The sequence below is a fragment of the Rhopilema esculentum genome, chromosome 7 (genome assembly GCF_057945365.1).
Source record: "Rhopilema esculentum isolate cy_ngs chromosome 7, ASM5794536v1, whole genome shotgun sequence".
Classification (NCBI taxonomy): Eukaryota; Metazoa; Cnidaria; class Scyphozoa; order Rhizostomeae; family Rhizostomatidae; genus Rhopilema; species Rhopilema esculentum.
The window spans coordinates 5675055-5695432 of NC_142821.1; the positions used below are offsets into that span (position 1 = coordinate 5675055).

At 36.5% G+C, this 20378-nt stretch overlaps 1 protein-coding gene and 1 non-coding gene across 3 annotated transcripts; one reads left to right on the forward strand and one right to left on the reverse strand.

The window, feature by feature from the left end:
• The first annotated feature begins 75 nt into the window (after nt 1-75).
• LOC135683012 (protein moonraker) lies at nt 76-20323 on the forward strand. Of its 2 annotated transcripts, none has more exons than XM_065198138.2 (18): nt 76-1755; nt 4188-5036; nt 7393-7452; nt 7765-7986; nt 8529-8715; nt 9116-9201; nt 10208-10297; nt 11078-11317; nt 11626-11799; nt 12045-12100; nt 12745-12832; nt 13557-13640; nt 14427-14503; nt 14674-14767; nt 16059-16134; nt 17623-17733; nt 18554-18722; nt 19654-20323. In XM_065198138.2, the coding sequence occupies exons 2-18, from the start codon at nt 4206-4208 to the stop codon at nt 19799-19801; spliced, it is 2793 nt and encodes a 930-aa protein (XP_065054210.2). In that variant the 5' UTR covers nt 76-1755; nt 4188-4205; the 3' UTR covers nt 19802-20323. The 2 variants fall into 2 exon arrangements, with proteins under 2 accessions (XP_065054210.2, XP_065054208.2); XM_065198136.2 differs by having other exon boundaries at nt 76-1663.
• On the reverse strand, nt 15466-15602 carry LOC135684061 (U8 small nucleolar RNA). The gene has a single exon (XR_010515849.1). It is a non-coding gene; the product is annotated as a U8 small nucleolar RNA (small nucleolar RNA).
• Nucleotides 20324-20378: the final 55 nt, after the last annotated feature.

Consider the following 20378-nt stretch of genomic DNA (forward strand, 5'->3'; position numbering starts at 1 on the left):
TCAATTTTTTTGCTGACATCTCTAAAACTCTGAGAAATATACACCATTCAAATCATAACATTAGTCAGGGCTGTTAGCCTCAGATTTTGAGAGAGTTATGCAAAATCGCATACCAGCATGAAACTTCGTCCACAAGGGTAGTTTTGGGCGCTGAACAAGATAAGATGCAGACCCCAGCTGAGAAATGCCCCAAAATGCTATTTTTAGACTGTTGTACTTGGTCCCAGGCCCCAAAAGCGTTAATTGTAAAAATACTGCCGCTAGTTGTGATAACAACATGAAAGTTAGAAGAAAAAGGCAGTTTGATATGCTCGAAAAGATAGGATGCAAACCTCAGCTGAGAAATGCCCCCAATTGCTATTTTTAGACTGTTGTACTTGGTCCCAGGCCCCAAAAGCGTTAATTGTAAAAATACTGCCGCTAGTTGTGATAACATCATGAAAGTTAGAAGAAAAAGGCAGTTTGATATGCTCGAAAAAATAGGATGCAGACCCCAGCTGAGAAATGCCCCCAATTGCTATTTTTAGACTGTTGTACTTGGTCCCAGGCCCCAAACGCTTTTGAGGCCTGGGACCAAGTATCACAGTCTAAAAATAGCATTTGGGGGCATTTCTCAGCTGGGGTATGCATCCTATCTTTTTAAGCATACCAAACTGCCCCATTTCTTCTAATTTTCATGCTGGTATCACAACTAGCAGCAGTATTTTTACAAAAAACACTTTTGGGGCCTGGGAACAAGTACAACAATCTAAAAATAGCATTTTGGGGCATTTCTCAGCTGGGGTCTGCATCCTATCTTGTTCAGCGCCCAAAACTACCCTTGTGGACGAAGTTTCATGCTGGTATGCGATTTTGCACAACATTTTGGCTAACAGCCCTGACTACATCGAGAACTATCGATTGAGACCGTTTTCACTCAATTTACGCGTATTTTTGCCCCGCTACGAGTGTTTTACTGGCAAAAAATGTCCCTCTGTGACGTCATCAAAAAACCACACTTCCGGTCGAAATTTCAAAGAGCTCATCTCGGATTTGGAATCAGCATGGTCGAATTGCTATTGTTGTGAAATAAAATTCAGAGTTAGGTTGAAGTTCAGATTGTGGAGGAAAATTCTCTGCCTATTATAATTCCCCCTTTTTCAATGAATAACTATTTTATACCAAAAGCCTCTATTGAACAAGTGAGCACAGGTAAAACGCCCAGATTGGAAATTTTGTCATGCACGGCCGATTTCCCGACCGCGAACTTAGCCGCACAATATTGGCATACATTATATCTTTATATTATATCTTTATATTTATTATATGTAAATTTTAGTCACGCAAATCGCACTTCGGTCCCAGGGGAATCACTTGAAATTTTTATTTAGGGGGATGGGGTCCTTCCGATAATTTTGGGTAATATTTTAAATATGCCCATCTTGATTTTAACTACGCAAGCTCAGATTTGGGCGCTTCGCCCGCGCGCACACAAAAAATGTCAAATGGAAATCGGCCCTAAATCTGAACTAAACCTGAAGGTCGTCAAGCACAACAACAGAAACAACAACAGCAACACCTAGACATAAAGACATGATTGTGACGAGAAGGCGCGAAAATAAACAGCCTAATAGCAGAAGGGCATTTCGTGTTTTATAAGTTTATCTTCAGAGAAAATAAGGAGGTAAGAATTGATACTTCAATTGATACTTATTAACCTTCAATAAGTTCTTCAAACCTGTTATTTGATATCTCTAGGAAAGCAACGAAGTCCAGGTTGGTAGCCTACATATACTTTCGTCTTGGTCTTGAAATTAAGTTCAATATGCAACAATAATTAGTACAAGCTACATCAAGTTTGTTGGATGAAAATAAACATGTTGTCTGGAACACATAGATAAACCATGACACAATTCGCGAACCCGATCCCTTAGCTGCCGTCTAGATCTAGAGTAAATCGTTAACCACCGATATTTGTGAAGCTTGTTAGTTACTAGGTAAGTTCATGGAATTTTTTACAAAAGTTCAATGATTATTATACGAGACGCAAGTACAGATATCCTAATAAATAAATAAATTCAAAAGTGAAGGGAGAAAAAAGAAGGAAGAAAACAAGAGGGGAAGCACACCAGGGGTGGCGCTAGAGACAAACCTTCAAGGTGCCGAAGTTTATATTCTCCGTAACTGCCGACGCTGGATGTGTCAAATTGCCGACAGAAAAAAAATTCGATTTGCCCCATATAGCAGGCAGGGCCGTCGCGAGGCAAGCCTCGTTTGGGGGGGGGGTGTGGAATGCAAATTTACCTGATTAAAAATTATTGCCTGAAACTTTTTAGCTGGTGTCACAAACCTCTGCAATACATTTTGTCAATCTAACTCTGTATGATAATAACCGACTTTTCTAATAGTCTTGTCAAATCTCTATATCGGGACGGGCAAAATATATAGTTTCTACCTGAGGCGGCACCATGGTTGCCGCCGAAGGGACAGGAAATTTTCGAATTGTGATGCTTCTAGTTCCCTGGAAAATGCACCCTTTTAAGCAGATTTCACTAAAGCAATCCTCCTAATCCTATTGAAAATTATTGCCTTTTTGCAAAATTATTTTACAGCAGATAAAAACAACAATTTCGCCGTGGTCTTGAAAAATACCAGGTTGTCAGTTACTTTTAAATTTAGATCCCTCTCTCCATCTTAGCATGCCTTATGAATGTTAAGAAAAATTTGGAGCTCATAGTGAATTGCAGTTGACGCTTCTACTGAGAAACTTTAGGAGAAATGGACACGAGGCACAATTTTACCTAAGATTGCTTGATCCTTTATTGATTTTATGACAGGAAGTTCTCTGAAATACCTAAAGCGTTTCTTCCACCGAGCGGATTTTACCTGAAATTTCCTATTGAGATAGTATTGGGGTGGGTGTGACAACCTCCCAGTCGCGACGCCCCTGAGCAGCACCTCCAATGAAAATAGAGCATTTTTCCAAAATCGTTTGTTGTGGGTGCAAAATTCTCCCTTTCAAAATTCCCCCTCCCCGCCCCCACTTTCCAACCTGTGTCGGAGTCCACGAGATTTTCTCGGCAATTTGTGCCTTGTAAGAAACTTAATGCGCAAATATTGCCTATTGTTGAATATTTCTTCCTATCTATGTTGGAAGAAGTTAATCGACGGTTTTCTCTAAACCATTTGTTTGTCGCGAGCTATGCGGTGAACAATGCTTCTGAAAAATAGTTGATGAAAAAGGACAAGAAGTGCTTTTTGAAAAATTTATTACGCAAAATGTGCTCATGATCGAAATGTTTTCTTTGGCAATAATAATGTCTTGAAACGAAAAGAGAATCTCTTAAGAAGAAAATTCATAAAAGACTTTATTTATGACAGCGTGATTTTGCTGAAATTTCCTTGAAACGATCCAAAACATGATCCAAATCAAGCATCTCTGCACGTTTCGCATGAATTCCAAGCAGCAACAGGGATTTCAACCGAGAGGAGCACGATGGTATTGTGGGTCATGCAAAGGAGCACCATGAAATTAAGTCACAGCTTTCACGGAAACGACAGGATATAATGCCACTATGATAGAAAAATTGCCGAAGAAAAGCCATTGAGAAAACCATAAACCAGCCAGTGCAGTTTTCTCCTCGATTATTTATGTCATTCAAACAACATGTAAACCGGGTGACATCCATCAAGTGCCGACGGTATTGAGAAAGCAAAAATTGATTGGCTGCCGACGGGGGGGCTAACAAAAATCTAGGGGGGGCTAAAGCCCCCCCTTGCCCCCCCATGCCGCCACTCCTGAAGCACACACCTTTGCGTCTTCGTGATCTTCTTAGGCATAAAGGGTTTGAAAATAAACTTACTTTACCATCTCATAACTTTACGAAAGTTATTTCTAGAAATTTTTTAAAAAAGTCAGGTTCAATATTGTATTATTCATTAATCTAACTTTGCTAAAGATCAGTAGTGAGAGCAAACTTTTCTAACCATTAATCAGCCCACTAAAGTTTCTTGTTTCCAGCAATATTTTACACTTCGCAAGTTATACAGAAGTACTTTGTCAATATTATGAAATTTATAAATTTGTGTGTAAGTATCTGACATATATTTTCAAACTAAGTATTGATACATGATATGGAAATATACTTTAAATGAATGCAAATCTCTCCTTCTAACTTGTGTCTTAATGTATGATTTCTGGATCACAGGGGTATATAAATACTGCTATGCCTGAATCATTTGTTAAAGAGCATGTGTTCCCTGCTGCCAAATACACAAATCAGTTGCAATTCAATTTACAAAAAACTTCAAAAGTGGAAAATTTGCAAACAACATTTGAAAAGCCAAAGCCCCTTATTATAGAAAAATTGCCAAAATCTGAAGATGTTACAGCTTGTCATACATTGTCATCAGATGTCAAATCAAGCATTTCCTCTTTAACAAATCATCGCCTGGATCTGGCCATGAAACTAGCAAAAAGAGATGTAAAAAAGCTAAGATCAATGCTTGATGGTCAGCATGTAGATTTGTCAAAGTACATTTCTAGCCAAGAGCAGCAAAATGATATTAGGGATTTTCACAAAGGACAACTTGAAGATAAAGCCATTGACAATAGGCAACAACAAAAGCAGCTGAAATTTGCAGGCAATGAAGTCAGTAAAGCAAAGAAACCAAGCATTGGGAAAGTTGTTTCAGGTAATTGTGAATCTATGAGTAACAAAACAAAAAAAACGCATTTAAGATTCTTTGATTCTGAAGGGGATGAGGTAGACAAGAAAAAGATAGGGGAACATAGCAAGGAAGAGACAGCACAGCTAAAATTAGTTCAGTCAAAAGATAAGGACTCAACAGACATAAAGAGATTGCAAAAAGAGCTACAAAAGTACATGATGCGACTGGATGCAATTTTAGAGCAGAAGGATAGTAAGAGAGTTGGTTGGACAGGTAATGGAAAAGGAAGCACAAATGAGCAAGAAATTGAGCTAGCTAAGAAAAAGAACAGAGCTGCAGAACAAGCTGCTAGGTCAGCTAGGATCTTATACATGCTACAGAGAAAGGTTTGAATCATTTGATGTATGTTACCAGTAAGAATGTAAAACATTCATGAATGCAGGCCTGGCGGTTTGAGGCGAGCAATAGCTCCCGCTTGCCTCCACGCTCCCCTCGCAACCTGAGGCATGCTATGAATTGCTCTCCTAAACAGAACATGAAGGGAGAATCGCTCTCCTAAAATTTCCATTCATTTGCCCTGAAAAAGTACAGGGGTTAATTGGTTTATTTTTGTAACAGCGATTTCTTCCGTCATTGTATTTTTTGCAAATAACTTTTTGCTTGTTGGGCAGTTTTTGCTATGATAGGCATGAACTTCGATCTATTTGGAAAAGGATGGTTAAGCGAAAGGTACATTGTAGCGATTAGAACCTTTCAATCTTAATAAAACAGGCATATTTTTGGAAGGAAAGTCGAAGAAATTGGTAGGAACTGTAGATTGGGGGATATAATAAAACACCAGGTCCCTTCCAGCAATAGAAACAAAACAACCCCTCAAAGAGAACAGGGTACTCTGTCTTGCAGATCAAAAACAACAACCAAAACATGGAATTCCATTATCCAGCGGCATTTACTGAAAAAACCCAGATTGGGTGAAAAACTATAACGGCGACATGTTTCGCATTATTGTCAAAGCATGATCATCGTTCCATCTAGCAGTTTGTGAATCTATCTACTATATAAACATGACAGACCGCTTTTGTGTAGACAGAAGGAGTTCGTTTTCACCTTAGGACTCTGTTGGTAACATTTTCAATAGGAAAGCGGCACTGATTGGACAACCTAAATGTGCTCACGTTTTCTGATTGGCCTATTTTGATCCAAAACTGGGTATTTTAGCGTAAAGTTTTCCATCTATGTTCTGACGTTTTATACTCTGAAGAGTAAAAGTTTGTTTCAAAATTTGTTTTTCAAAGCCATTTTCAAATTCTGTACAACAAAAAGACTGTTTGGCAAGAGAAATGTTGTTTTTGTGTTGTGCCAGCTTGACATGAAACTGAAAGAGTCTGTTCTTTTAAATACTTTAAGTAAAGGGGGTGCTTAAGTCACGGTTAAAGCAAATACAAATTGAAAGAAGTAAAACAGCATACTCCTGACTGAGGATATTAAAGGCAACCGACTGATACTGAAGGGGCTTAAGTCACCTGTCAATTGTCTTTAAAGTACATTCTATGTGTTACTGATTTAGCTTGCCTCAGCAAATGAGGAGAGCGATTCATAGCTCACCTATAAAAATACAAACGGCCAGGTCTGATGAATGCTCTTATTCAAATAATTGTTCAGTATGATTTCCTTTTGAAAAGACTCTATTCAATTTCATTATTTGTTATGTTTTGATTTACATTTTGTGGTTCAGTTGTTACCAATATTGTAGGGAATGTGTGGAAGAAAGTGTCTTTTTTTGAGTTGGATGAAAATATGCTTCTACATGTAATTTCTACAATAATGAATGGTATTTGACAATTTGATAGAAACACTCAGGGGTGGTGCCAGCCCCAAAAATATTGGGGTGGACAGTGAAGGGGCAGAGCTGATAAAGGGGTCAGGGTGAGAAATCAGTGCCACACCAGATGAGAGACTGTGCTCTTATTGGTAACCAAGTTTGACATATTTTGTAATCCTCAATAGAAGAATTCGATTTCATTGAGTAGAAGTGTTAAATTTCATAGGCAAAGGTTTACACAAATAAAAACTAAAAAAATTCCATCAGAGTGCTATATTTAGCTAGCAGTAGTTTTAAACTTTTTAATGAGGCTTTCCATGTCTTTTTATCTGCCATATTTTGCTTTATGCTAATTTTAACAAGGTTTTCCAACCTTTCGTCTGACATTAAGGCTCAAAGGTAATTGTGATGCGGCTGTGACAACTGGTGCTGCAACTATACTATCCTTAAAGCTTAAAAAGTGTTTGGGTACAAGTTTCAAAGTTAATATTTGCCAAAAACCTTTAACTTGGAAGGAAGGCAAAGGCCACATTTTAAGAACCAACTGTTTAGCACTATAGAGCTGTGTTTTATAGATCATCCTCATTATAGTTTCTCACTATTTACAGAACTCATCCAACATACTGTACTCTGTGTCAGCTAAGATCTGAAGAATAACCGTAACTGACAATTGAAATGAAAAAAGTTCCAATCTCAGAGAAGAAAACTTATACCCCACCTTATTTTTGAAATCCAATTTTGGAAAAAGTAGAATATTGATCTTAAAAAAAGTGGGGTGTAAGTCCACGCCATGGTGCTGCCCCTGGAACCACTGAAAGACTTTTATAGCTAATTATTTAGTTATGCCAGTTTAATAATGTCATTTTGATAATGCCTGTCTGTCATCCAATTTTATGTCGTTTTGCTTCTAAACTAAACAGGTGCAAGAAATTCAGGATGAACTACAATCGAAAGAAAATTCAATGAGGCACACAAAAAAGGTTTTGATTTTTGTATTTATTTCTGCGAAAAGCTTGATTTGATCTTTTTCCATGATATGATTTCTCAGCCATCATTTTCATTAGATGATAGTGAATTTTAAAGAAACATGTTGATCAGAAATCTACATGTGCTTCCGAAATCCCAGTTTTTTAGGAATTTTGTCTTGTCCATAAAAGGGTAACATGACAGTTTAACGAGAAGAATATTTTATTTAATTTGCTATGTAGCCTTTGGTTTTGCTTTCCAAACAGATACTGCCTTGTGGGGGTCACATTTTTTCAGAAAATAAATAAAATTTATTCAATTTTCAGAGCCATTCTCTTTCACGGCTGGCAGCAGCTCATCGTTCAGCAGTTCGTGCCTTGCAGATGTTTGTTAATCATGCTCCTGCATATCATGAGCTTAACAATGGTTTACCTTCCATGTATAAGGAGCTAGGGCTTCTCATACAACAGCTGTCATTTCTATCATCTCATTATGAGAGCGGGAAAGACATGCCTCGCTTTGATTTGGACTTGCTCCCAAAGACTAAGGTACTCTATTTCTTTCTTTGAAAAATCGTCTATCTCTTAACTTTCATGTGAAGAAAACTTAATGTCATATGGTCACTGACATTTTTAAATGTCTTTAAATGCAAAACAGAAATCAACTCTGTCGTGCCAGCAACACACCTGTTACAGAGATAAAGACTGGAGAGAGAGAGGTCTCTCTCTCCCTGCCTTAATTTCTCCTGTGCATCTCTCTTCCTTTATTGCTTCTCTGCATTTTCTAATCAACAAAAGCTAACCAAGTTCAGTTAGAAAGAGTTTACAGGCTACTGTCCTTGAAGTTGATTTTTTATGATATTCTTTATCCTGCCTTGGATACATGCATTTTATATTCAGAAATATAGAGAGCTTCATCAAAAGCAGCTTTTCCTCTAGAAGAAAGATGAAAACTATTTATTTTGAACCAAGTTTTTCCAAACGGCGCAATTTTTGTTTCTATATTTAGTAAGCTACATGTTAATTTGAAGTCTTTAAGATTTTGAATTTATAGAAATTGTCTGATTAAACTGTTATTATGCATTTTGTAGAAACTCATTTCATCCTGGGACCCTCAAGACAAAAATGCCATTGACGGAAAACAATTGCAGCCTACCCAGAAGGCAAAAGACAGTACCGCCAGGATTTTTGATCAGCACAGCAAAGATCTCTTTCTTGAAAAGAACAAGGGCTGGATGATAAAAAAGGCAAAGGGGATTGGGTTCCAAACTGCCGATGGTATTTTTGCATGAAATATTGAAATGAAATTTAAAACATTTTGTTGCAATGTCCTTTTCCCTTTTTTTGGACATTCCTTAAATTCTTCTTCTGGTAGTTCTAAGAGGTAGCTGCTAAATAAGCCCTTGGTATACCATGAAAAACTTTGTGACCGTTTTGAAGGGCGTTTGTGAATCTTTTGTTTGACGATTTTACATGTGTTTCATCCACCCAAAAGATGATTCAGTGTTTTATGAAAATTCTTTATCTCTTATATTTTTATGTTCACTAGCCTCTTTTTATGATTTTGCATGTTGGTGTTAATATGGTACCAGAATCAGTTTTTTTAATCTGCAGCAGAATGTTTTTTTCTTTTGAATGTGTCTCACATGTTTCTCTAAAATGTTTTTGTTCGCTTCAGAACCAACACCAGAAAGACAGGCAATTTTGCAAGCAAGCGAAGATGCACTTGAACGAGCGAGAGACTCAGTGTCTTTCCTGACAACCGTATGTTTTTCTATTTTGTTATTGCTTTGATTTAACTTTATTTCCAGACCATTACAAATTTGTGAAATTTTTCAACCACTATCCTTAGGTACTTTCGTTAACAAGTGATTTGTGTAATATTTGATTCCACAATATCTATTCTTCATGTAATTTTGTATCGATCATGTCTTTATTCAGAGAATTATCAATCAAGCTTTTATTATGTGCTGCAAGAAGAAAGAAACTTGAAATCATTACGAAATATTTTAACACACTTCAATGTTGATATGTTACTGATTATAAAAAGAATCCTTTGAAGTTGTTGGACCCACGCCTTATGCGATTAAGATATATTGTGTGCAATTTTAAGTTTCATAGCTGTTATCTACTATAATGAATTGATTGTTAAATGCATACTATATTTACTTGTGAACCTGCGATTATGAAGACTTGCGATTATGAAAACCTACGATTATGAATACCTGTGATTATGAAGACCTGTGATTATGAAGACGTGCGATAATGAAGACCTGCTGTGCATACGAGGGTTTCTTTGATTATAGCCATTGTGTCCAAATAGATTGCAGTATCATGTACGATTGTTAAAACCGCTGACAAAATACTGGCATACATTCAGCCATTTTGTTTGCTTGATTGACAAGCTATCCGTTCCTTCGTTGGTTTATACCAAGCTACTGCTTCATAGAAGCATTCTTATTGTACGGACTGCCTGTAAGAGCATTTAAAGATAACACAGATAAGCCTCAACATAGCATACTTAGTGATTTTTGCCCGATACATTTCAGAGTATGAACGTCGGATAATAACTATAGAGTACCTTGAAAGCGGAGCGAGAGTACTGTGAATGAAACTCATCCCTCATCCAGCTCAAGAGTCTAAGGGAGAAAATTATCTTTCTTTCTACACAAGTCGGAATATTTTTCCTTTGATGTAGGAATTATTGAATAAACAATTCAAGAAATATGATATTGATTTTTACTTTTTGAAGTTGCGGTTTTTGTTTTAGAATGTGGAAAACGAGGATGTAAAGGTTACCAAAAGTCACAGAAGAGCCATCAAGGATAAGAAATCTGTGTTGTTTCCCCACCGGATAAAGGTTCTATTTAACTGCTTTTAAGATCAATTTTCTATACATTATTGATCTATGAATAAATTGTTAATCGTGTGATTTTATCATGAGATCATGTAATTTGCTTTTTGAACTTACGAAACTGAGATGTTTTGACAGAATAGAAAGGTTTAGGATATCTTGCAAAAGCAAATCATACAAATACTTGTGAGTGACCGTGTCTATGCCATAAGCAAGCTGATCAAAAAATCGTTTTGTTGTGATCTATGTATGTATTTCCTGCTCTTTCTGTGAAATTCAGAATGAAAACATTCTTCATAATGTCTTTTGAAAATAACTGAAGATAAATATTTCTGAAGATGAGGAAGTGGAGTTTTTGATGCAAACTGGCACGTTGAAAACCAAAGAATCTGTGCTTAGTAATTGAGTCTTTTTTTCATCGTAATCCTATTTCTAAAGTTTATCACTTATATTACTGAAATTAAATACCTTTGCACATATTCCTCTTTTTCTCGTTTGTTTTAAACATTTTCACGTTTGTTCCTAAATATTTTCACGTTTGTTTCTAAATATTTTCACGTTTGTTTAAAAAACTACAATAATCTTAGTCATAACAATCAATTAGCTGCAATCATTTAATCGCAAACAGTATCAGGTTTAAACATTGATTTCTATACATTCAGCGTCATTATTAGATAACTATTGTCGCTTATAATAAATAAAGGCGTTGATAACAGCAATGTAATCTTATAGAATTTCAAAGCTATATATAGCAAAGAAACATTAAAATCACTGTTCTCTTTTTAGAAGCAACGACAGCGCAGAACTTTGGCTTCTGATCTGAATAAAGATCACCATTTAACTTCAAATCGTAAAGCTGCCCATGGAATGCATTTTGCGAAACAGACAGTGTCATCTGTGTTGAAGTCACATCCTGAAGTAAATTACGAACAAAGAAAGACAAGACCTAGGTCACCAACAAGAAGCCACGTACCAGATGACGTTTATGTCACCCACCAGTCACCTAGACAAAGAGATGCAGATATTGTAAGTAGTCAACTTGTTTTTCATTCAGATCACTTGCTCCAAACTGAATCTTCATGTCTTCTCCTTCTTATCATTTCCACTTTTTGCCAATATTTTAAATAATATTTCAATTGTAACCAATACCTACATTATATCTTTAAATGTTAATGTATCTTTTAATGTATCTTTTAATCATTCCTATCCATTTCAAATATGTTCACTTTTTCCTTGTGTCGTTTCTTTTTTAAAGACTTTGCTGGCTCTGTGAAAAAAATGTTTATGATGTGCGCTTGGCTAACAAAAATATCTTGTTGTTTTCGTGAATGTAGTTGAGGAAGGCAACTACATCGCCACGTAGGCTACATCAAAATTCTGGCATTCAACAAAATGATGTCTCTCGTCCTTCTGATTTCGTTGACCATGATTATCGTGAAAAATTAAGAGCTCTGACTGAGAAAGAAGCAGCCAGACAAGTTTGGCTCGATGTGGAAGGAACACGAGAGGTAATCAACTCTTCATCCAATTAATATTCTTATATTTGTACCAAATACACTTAAGTCATTATCACCATTGTCTGCACGACTACAGTTTGATTCATTTAACTACAATAGACACTGTAGTTAGATGACAATAGAGATGTCATTTATGACTAAATTTTCACCAGTGCATCAAAAATCATTTGTCAGATAATTTCATTCATATCGCTTCAAGATCATTTAGTATTGCTTGAGCTTTTTAACTTCTACAGATGCAAAGGCTGCAGAGTTTAAGGAAAACAGAGGAGGAAAGAATCGGCGAATTAAGGTACTAAATAACTGAAAGGGCATCTGTGTATTGTGAAAACACAAGATATCATAGAATAAGCCCATAGGATAACGTTGGCTTTCCGTCTCATAGATAGTTGTTTCATCGTGTCCCAAAAGTACTGCTATGCTTGAGAATGCCTGCAAAGAGGTCGAACCACAGCAATCTCAGGGGTAGTCAATTTCGTAAGGGTAGCAGTGGTAATTGCCAAGGAACATCCCCGTCCATTCCTGTGATTCAGGATCAAGCAACTTTACCTCTCTTTTACATTTAAAGAAACATTCTATTATTCAAGCTTACTGCTTGAATTTTGGGTTATACTTGCTTTTGTGTTTCGTTGTGTCATTCTTCGCGAACACAAGTTGATCTTCAACTAAAAACGAGTACCTTAAGTCTTCGATTAAGCGCCACCCCCTATAATCCCCTCTCAAGTAGAACAGAATGGTATTGAAGTGTAAAGTGTATGAAAATTATATGAAAAAGGATAAAGACATAGTTATTTACATCATGTTTTGTTTTCTAAATCTCATAAATGTTTATGATGTTTACAAAGTATTTTTTTACAAGGGATTTTTTGCAATTGTTAAATGGAGATAGATTTCCAACCTTCTTGTGACATCCGTATACTTTCCTTTAAATTACAGAAGTGGATATATGAACACAACAGCAATTGTAGCAGACGCGGAAAAGAAAATTAGAGAGAGATTGCAGCCATTGCTGGAAAAGGCAGAGGCAAGTCTCTCTCACATTTCACTCTCTTAAGAGTTGTCCAATTTTTCGACCAATTCTGTCTAAATCTTTGCTTTCACATTCTGTGCACAAGTTTATGCTTCAAAATTATATTATATGCAATACCTGCACGAGTTTTGTACGTTGAAAACTTCTAAACCTGGCAGTTTTATATTTATTGATATCTGATAGTTTACATAAGTTTCTCGTATCTCATAACTCAAAATAGCCTGAATCTTTCTGAATTGGAAGTTTCTCTATTGACAACCGGCAGTATATATGACACAAGAAAAATAGTGAGAGCCGCACCTAGTGTGCCCCATTTTCTCGTTTTTAGTATTAGGGTTGTTGCCCGAGATTGTTGGAGGGTCCTTTAAAAACCTGTTAGAAATATTTATCCGAATCCAGAGGTGGCACCGGAGAAGCGCCGCCTGGGAGCTATAACAAACCACCCTCGTCAAAAGTTTTAGTTCACCTCCCTCACAGGGGAAAGCAGCTATGTCCGCAATTTCCGTTATGCAGATGCCTCCTTGCCAAAGTTGTCTGCCGTTTCGCCGCGTAGTTTCTGGTGCCAATCCTTCTTGGAGTCAGGTTTAACGATTAAATGTACACTGGATATTCATTTAGATAGACTAATAAATAACATTTTATATATAAGCATTCATTAAGATATTGGCCATTCTCACCTTGCACGATTATTTAATTTCGCGACCCCAATCTATACTAGCTGCTATCCCTACAAGAAAGATCGAAGGAAGAACAATACAAGATGTCCGTTAAAAGGAAATTGGCTGATTTGGTTTCCGACACAGTACGTACCACTTTTTTATGTTCTCGAAATTATAATGTTGATATTATGCATGACTCTGTCAGGCTGCGATCAAGAATCACTTTGTATCACTATGTGTCACTGCAAACGGTAGTGACTAAGTAGCAATGAGAATTGTTTTATTAAAAACTCTCATCTATCAAAGAGCATAAACTAAGTCATTAAGGAGCTCAACCAAATCATTATGTTTTTAATTTACAAAAGTGGTAATAATCCAGATGTGGTAAATCATGCACTTACGGCCCCTGCCCATTTTAACAACCACTTTTAACGTCTCTCTGTAGGACAATGCAGGGAATATGGATAGTAGAACAACAAAAGTACACATTTTGTACAAGAAATTTTTGTAAGAATGTTTAAGAATCGCAATTAATGAAATCTAAGAATTAAGAGCAGTAATAAGGCTCGAATTTCATTGACTTTTTGTCAATATGTGTTGTTCAAGTTTATATAGAACAAGGGAATGTCATCAAAATTTCTGCTTAAAGGGGCAAAAAGGCCAACATTTATAAATTTAACCTAAGTTTAACACATACATAATGAAACAAGTTTGTGTTAACACTTTTGCAGAGTTTGCTCAATCAAATATGCACAGATAAGGAGAAAACTCTGTACTCTTATTTTCCCTAGACAGTACATGGTACACTGTAATGACAAAATTGAGTCTTAAGAACATGTCTGTTTGATTTCCAATTATCGTTTTTACTCAGAGTCCAATCGTGCCTACAGCCGTTAGCAGGAGTTTTTAAAAATTGATATCATCTTTAGGCAGTATCAAGAGGTGATATTCTCGCTGACCTTATCTTAGATGACTTGCTCAACGAAACTGTCAGAGAACTTTACAGGTAATTTTTTTATTAATGTCAAGTTTCTTTGGTACTTAGTCTTCTCAGGTGCCTTTTCGATAACCTGGTATTTATTGAAGAACTAAAGTTAGCTATTTACCTCTTGATATTTCGTTTTTCGTGTCGAGAAAGAGTGCTTCTGATGTTTTAAGAAGTTTTAAATTGTTTAGATTAGAAAACGAAGAAATAAGCGAGGCTAATGCTGCCCTTGAACTGATGAAGCCAACTGTTAAAGAAATTGCCGAAAAAATAACTGATTTTGAGGTAAGAGAAACTTTATTATCTCTGATCCTTCTGCGCTAGCGATTAAGTTAAAAAGCTTTTTTAAAAGATTTAGTACCCAGAGCATTTTGGGCGTGCACTGATAACTGCCTATCTTCAAGTAGCTGCTAAAGCACTTTACTTTTCACAAGCAGCTGGAATTTGACTTTCACCTCACCTCCTTTCTATGCATGGCCCTTAAAACACATGGGAATATATTGCATTTTGATGTCAAATCAGCCCAGCATTATTTGTTTTTGTTTTCAATATTGTAGTTTCTTTTAGGTTTACTGTACTCCTGACTAAATAAACCGTGCAAAATGATAATGAGTTGCCCACTGTATGGCACATCATACCTGTCAAGAATCAGGAGATCAATCAATATCCATGTGCAGGATATCAGAAATTTGCCATGACATAATTAAAACTACAGCTTGCGAGATATCTAGAAGGGTTGGTTGTCTCCAAAAATTATGCGATTGATGTCATATTTAGTGTGACAAACGGTTGACTTGCTTTGGGCAGCAAAGCAGGCATTTGAATCAGATCTTATAGTAGATAGCGACATCAGAGCTCTGATACTGCAAACTAGAGCAATCGCGTAGCCCCACATGCCAATTATGTAGATTCTTTCAAAGCATTTCTGGAGTTATAGGCTTGAATAATTTAATTTTTCGGGATAGGGTGACATCAGAGATGTGGTCAGAAGGTGGTACACAGAGGGTGTTGTTCCTCTGTGCCCGCGATTTTTAACTCACGGTTATCATACACACCATTCATCATTCGTCCTTTTCTATTGCCCCGAAGGGCAACAGGTAAGGATTACACCTACTGATGTAAATAAGAAAGGGCGCCTTTACCAACATGGTTCAACCACCACCCGTACTCATTGTGGGATAAATATTGGCGCATGCGCAGTACACATTTTGTGGCTATTCTCTTTCCTGTGTTTGCAAAAGTTGTTTTGTCAGGTTTTGTTCGCAACATTACTAAAAGAGCTAGACTACAGATTTAAATACGCAGCTGTTTGCTTCCTCAATTATTTAGACTGTTAAGACCGGATAGACTTTCTAGACTAACATAGTCTGGGCTTGTTGTGGTATGGTTTCCTTGTTATATTAATGATATTATATAACAAAGAAAAAGTAACCAAGCCCTACCATTCTGACTTGCACTTTTAACTCAGCTTTGTCACGATGTAGCGATCGAATCTTCTCTGTTCTCGTATCATCAATGGGGTTTCCTGAATAAGGCAATGCTTATACAAAATTGCAGATTCTTTCCTTTTTTCCAGAAAGAAGAAGAGCAAATACGTCGTCGATGGAAAAAGCTTCATTACAGTGAGCTGGATGTTGATCAGGAAAAAAAAGGTAAATGTTAAGTAGATAGGGAATTCCCGCTTCTGGCTTGCAGAGACCGATTGCGCTTGGGATGATTCAGCGGGACTTGGGAGCATTGTAGCTAACTCACATCTAAAGCAGTGAACCTTTCAGACAAGAGTATCTTAAAAAAACTTTAAACTTTTGAATGTAGAAGTTACAGGTAAAATTATGGAATGAAAAGGACATAATTTTTAAGGGGACGAGCTGGACTATAATGTAAAACGAGTGCAAATTTGCGTTGAGAAAATTTTGGGGCCATTGGATAAAAGAAATAAGAGTTATTGAGATTAAGTTAATGAGTTATTGGGAAGGATATTCCTGTTCTTAAAATTCGATGGACCCCCTTGATCAATCTGCTTCTTCATATTCAACTTGAATATCCATATCAATGGAAATAAGGATCTGAATTTTTATGCATCTTTTTATTCCCCCCCCCTCAAATAAGAGGCCCCCTCGAAGTTATCGAATAAGCGCCCCCTTCGAATAATCCTTCAACCTTCAGAAACGGGCGCTTATTCGAATTTTCAACCAAAACATAACTGGAAGGTTATTCAACAAGAAAGATTAACGAACAACACAATTTGCACCCGAATTTACTTTTTAAATAAGCGCCCCCTCGATTAAGCGCCTCCCTCGAATAAGGGCCCACCCTGGAGCCTCAAAAATTAAATAAGCACCCGGGCGCTTATTCGAGGCATTACGGTAATGCATATTATTGCGTTCCCACATCTACGTAAGACGTACAACCTAACAATTGGGGAATCAAATGAAAAAGCATCCAGCTCCCGATCAAAAACGAATTCCCCCTCCTGCGAGAAGAGCTTTCTCAGTCTTGCAGATCTAAAACATCGACCAGAGCTAGCCACTGTGCGCATTTTGTCTTTTACCGTAGAAAATGTTCAATAAACGAGTTAAAAACGTATTTTTATGATGAAACAAGCATGAAAGAAACTGGTAATACTAAGTGACCTTTTCTTTGCTGCTATATGAAAGTTAAAATAAATTGATGACAAAAGAACGTTTTAATTAGCAAATCCTTACTCCTCTCTTGTGATTTTGAATCATTCCTCTCAATGCAGTGTGATTTGAGTAATGCGCCACATAGATATAGTATTTCTATGTGCGCCACTCAGAGTCACAATCTGAATAATGCATGAAGAAAATAAAAAAACCAACGACGAAAAAGAAGCTAAAACTGGTGTTTGCAGTGAGGTCTATAATAGTGTCCAAGTAAGGTAATTGTCCAGAGAGAAAGATATTGGCAAGTATCTTGTGATAGTCAGCATCAAAAATAGAAAATTTCTTAACCTTAAATCAGGCCTTAAATTTGAAAGAAACTGACAGATTTCGGGACTTCGATGCATTTATGAATAATTTTTTGTTCCTGATGATTCAAATTTATCGTGATTAGCGATTGATACAATTACTGTACTGTCATTAGCAAGGTACTAAATGTTGCCCATTTTTGCGTCACAGGCATATCAAATGTGGAGCGATCTGGAAGCAGCTTGCACAAAGCTAGGCCAATCATATTCACTGCTGCTATCGAGGAAAACAACGAATCCAGATTGAAAAGAACATCACAATGTAAGTGAATCGCAGCTGTTACTGCAAGCTACTGGATTTGCAACATCCTCTTAATAGCAATACATAAATATAAAAATAAACCCATGAAACTTCATAGAGATTTATACAGAACTATCAGAATCACAGACCCTTTAAACTCAACTTTTTCTTTATGCAATATTTACAAGGCTACCGAGAGGGGCAGGAGCAAGTTTTCCTAGGGCTTCGAGGTCTAGAGGCACTTCATAAAGTAATGAATTCCATTCTAATAAAGTAATTAATCAAGGTAACATGCCTTAAAAATAATAAAGCGTTTTAAAAGATTGCAAGAAAATAACTGCAAGAAATATTCTAGTATGTATTTTGAGCTAATTTAACGGGAGTGGTCGCAAAAATTTCCTGCTCCCTTCGCTTACAGGGAAATTGTCTTTCAGTTTTGTACCAGGGCCTAAGCGCCCTCACAGCGACTCTGAATATTTAACATAAACTTATAACCTTGTTTTTCATAAACAGAAGTCTTTGGTATATTGGAAATGTTTAAAGGCACCAATTATTCACAAAAAGCACGAATATGGTTTGTGACTCACAAAACAAAACGCAGATTTTCTGACAAGTGAATGCTAAGCAGTCTTGAGCTGGATAGCTTAGCATACACCCTCCATCCCCTTCCAAGAACGCGTCTTGCGCTGAATAGAGTTACTCGATTGATTAAAAAGCCTCCCTCCAACCAATGCTCAACGATTGCTTTATCATTAATAGATAAAGGCAGTTCATCCAATTGATTCAAAAAAGGTATCAATTTCAATTTCCAAAGTTACCTTATAATTTTTACTATATCCAGGTACAGATGAACCTAAGAATGCAACTATTCCAATTCCCGAAAATACTGAGTTTATCCCAACACATATGAGAGCAAGTATTTTGTCTTACTGTCGTCGACATGACAGCTACTTGAAACGGACAGTCTCCGAGGAACTGGATAAATTCAATCCATGGACGATTGTGGAGAAGTAAGTCACTTTGGTGTTAAAAACGATAGGGTGTAACTTAAATCCAGGCCTCGCCGTTTTTATTCTGGTAGGTGAGCTGTGAATCGCTTATCTCATTTGCTGAGGCGAGCTAAATCAGTAACACATAGAATGAACTTTAAAGGCAATCCCCTTTAGTATCTGTTGATTGCTTTTAAATAGTCTTGAAATCAAGGAGTATGCTGTTTTACTTCTTTCAATTTATATATGCTTTGAACGTAGCCCAGACACCCTCTTTGCTTAAAGGATTTAAAAGAATGAACTCTTTCAGGTTTGTGTGATGCTTGCACAACACAAAAGTAACAATTCTCTCACCAAACAATCTTTTTGTTGTGTAGATTTAAAAATGGCTTTGAAAAACCAGCCGACAGGCAAAAAATTTATTGCAAAAAAATGCAATGACGGGAGAAATCGCTGTTACAAAAATTAACCAATTAACCCTTGTAGGTTTTTCAGGGTTCTGTGAATACGAAAAGGGCAAATGAGTATGTTGAGGAGGGCAATTAACAGCTCACCTTAGGTTGCGAGGGGAGCATGGAGGTGAGCACAAGCTATCGCTCTCCTCAAATGGCCAGGCCTGTTAAATCATACAAAAAGACTTTCTTCTGTGCTTGTAATTATTTTCTGTATCCTGTACTTATTCCCTTAACCTTTTGAAAGTCTGTCTTTTTCCCTGTCATACCATCAGCATAGTGATAAACAACTCGATAGCCAGTACCTACAATTTATTGTGATAATTCTTCCCTAATATTTTATTTGTAGTACCTTCTCAGTATCCATTTAAAGGAAGCTGACTAAATAAAGTCACTCTTTGGTAATAAATTAGTATAACCATATAACCTGGAAAAAATTTTTAATAATAATAAATTAATAATTAATTAGTATAACCATATAACCTGGAATTTTCTTGCAGGATTAGTGATGAAATTGTTAATGAACTTGTTCTTGGAGTTGAAAAAGAACTAAACATGTTTTGTGATGATTACATAGATGAGATCTATGCTGACGAATTCCTTAAAAATGACAGTGCAGTTTCTGAGTCTGTCAGTGATGTCCCCTGAAGCCTCTCAACCTAACCCTACACATATTGATACTGAAGATGGCACTTGCTGGTTTAGACCAACCACAACTGTCACTTATAGGCAGTGAACTCTTTATGACTGTGTGGTATAGATATTAAGAAAGTAAGATAACTCCAGCGTCATTTCAAAAAAGACATTTAAAGGCCCCATGTTATTTCCAACAAATTTTATTTCATGCATAGCATTTAGCAACCTCAATTTTAATTTGGTTTCATTTAATAAGTTGTTCTATGATTGATCAATACAGACTGTTTCAAATAGATCATAGAATCCCAACAAAAACTTAAAGTTCTTTGCTGCATTCTTCCCAATTCAGCACCTAAGAATTTTTTAGAAGTTCAATGCCTAGTTATCCCTTATGGCTAGCTCTAATGGATGTTTAATGCTATTAAAATTTATCAGATTTAATGTAAGAGTTCACTTGGTGTGTTCCATTTTTATATTATCAATTTGTGCCATTACCAATATTTCATAACTTCATATTGGTAAGAGTTAAGAAGAATCCATATATATAAAACATTGTTAATCTCCTGGTTGTCTAAGATAGAGACAAGTA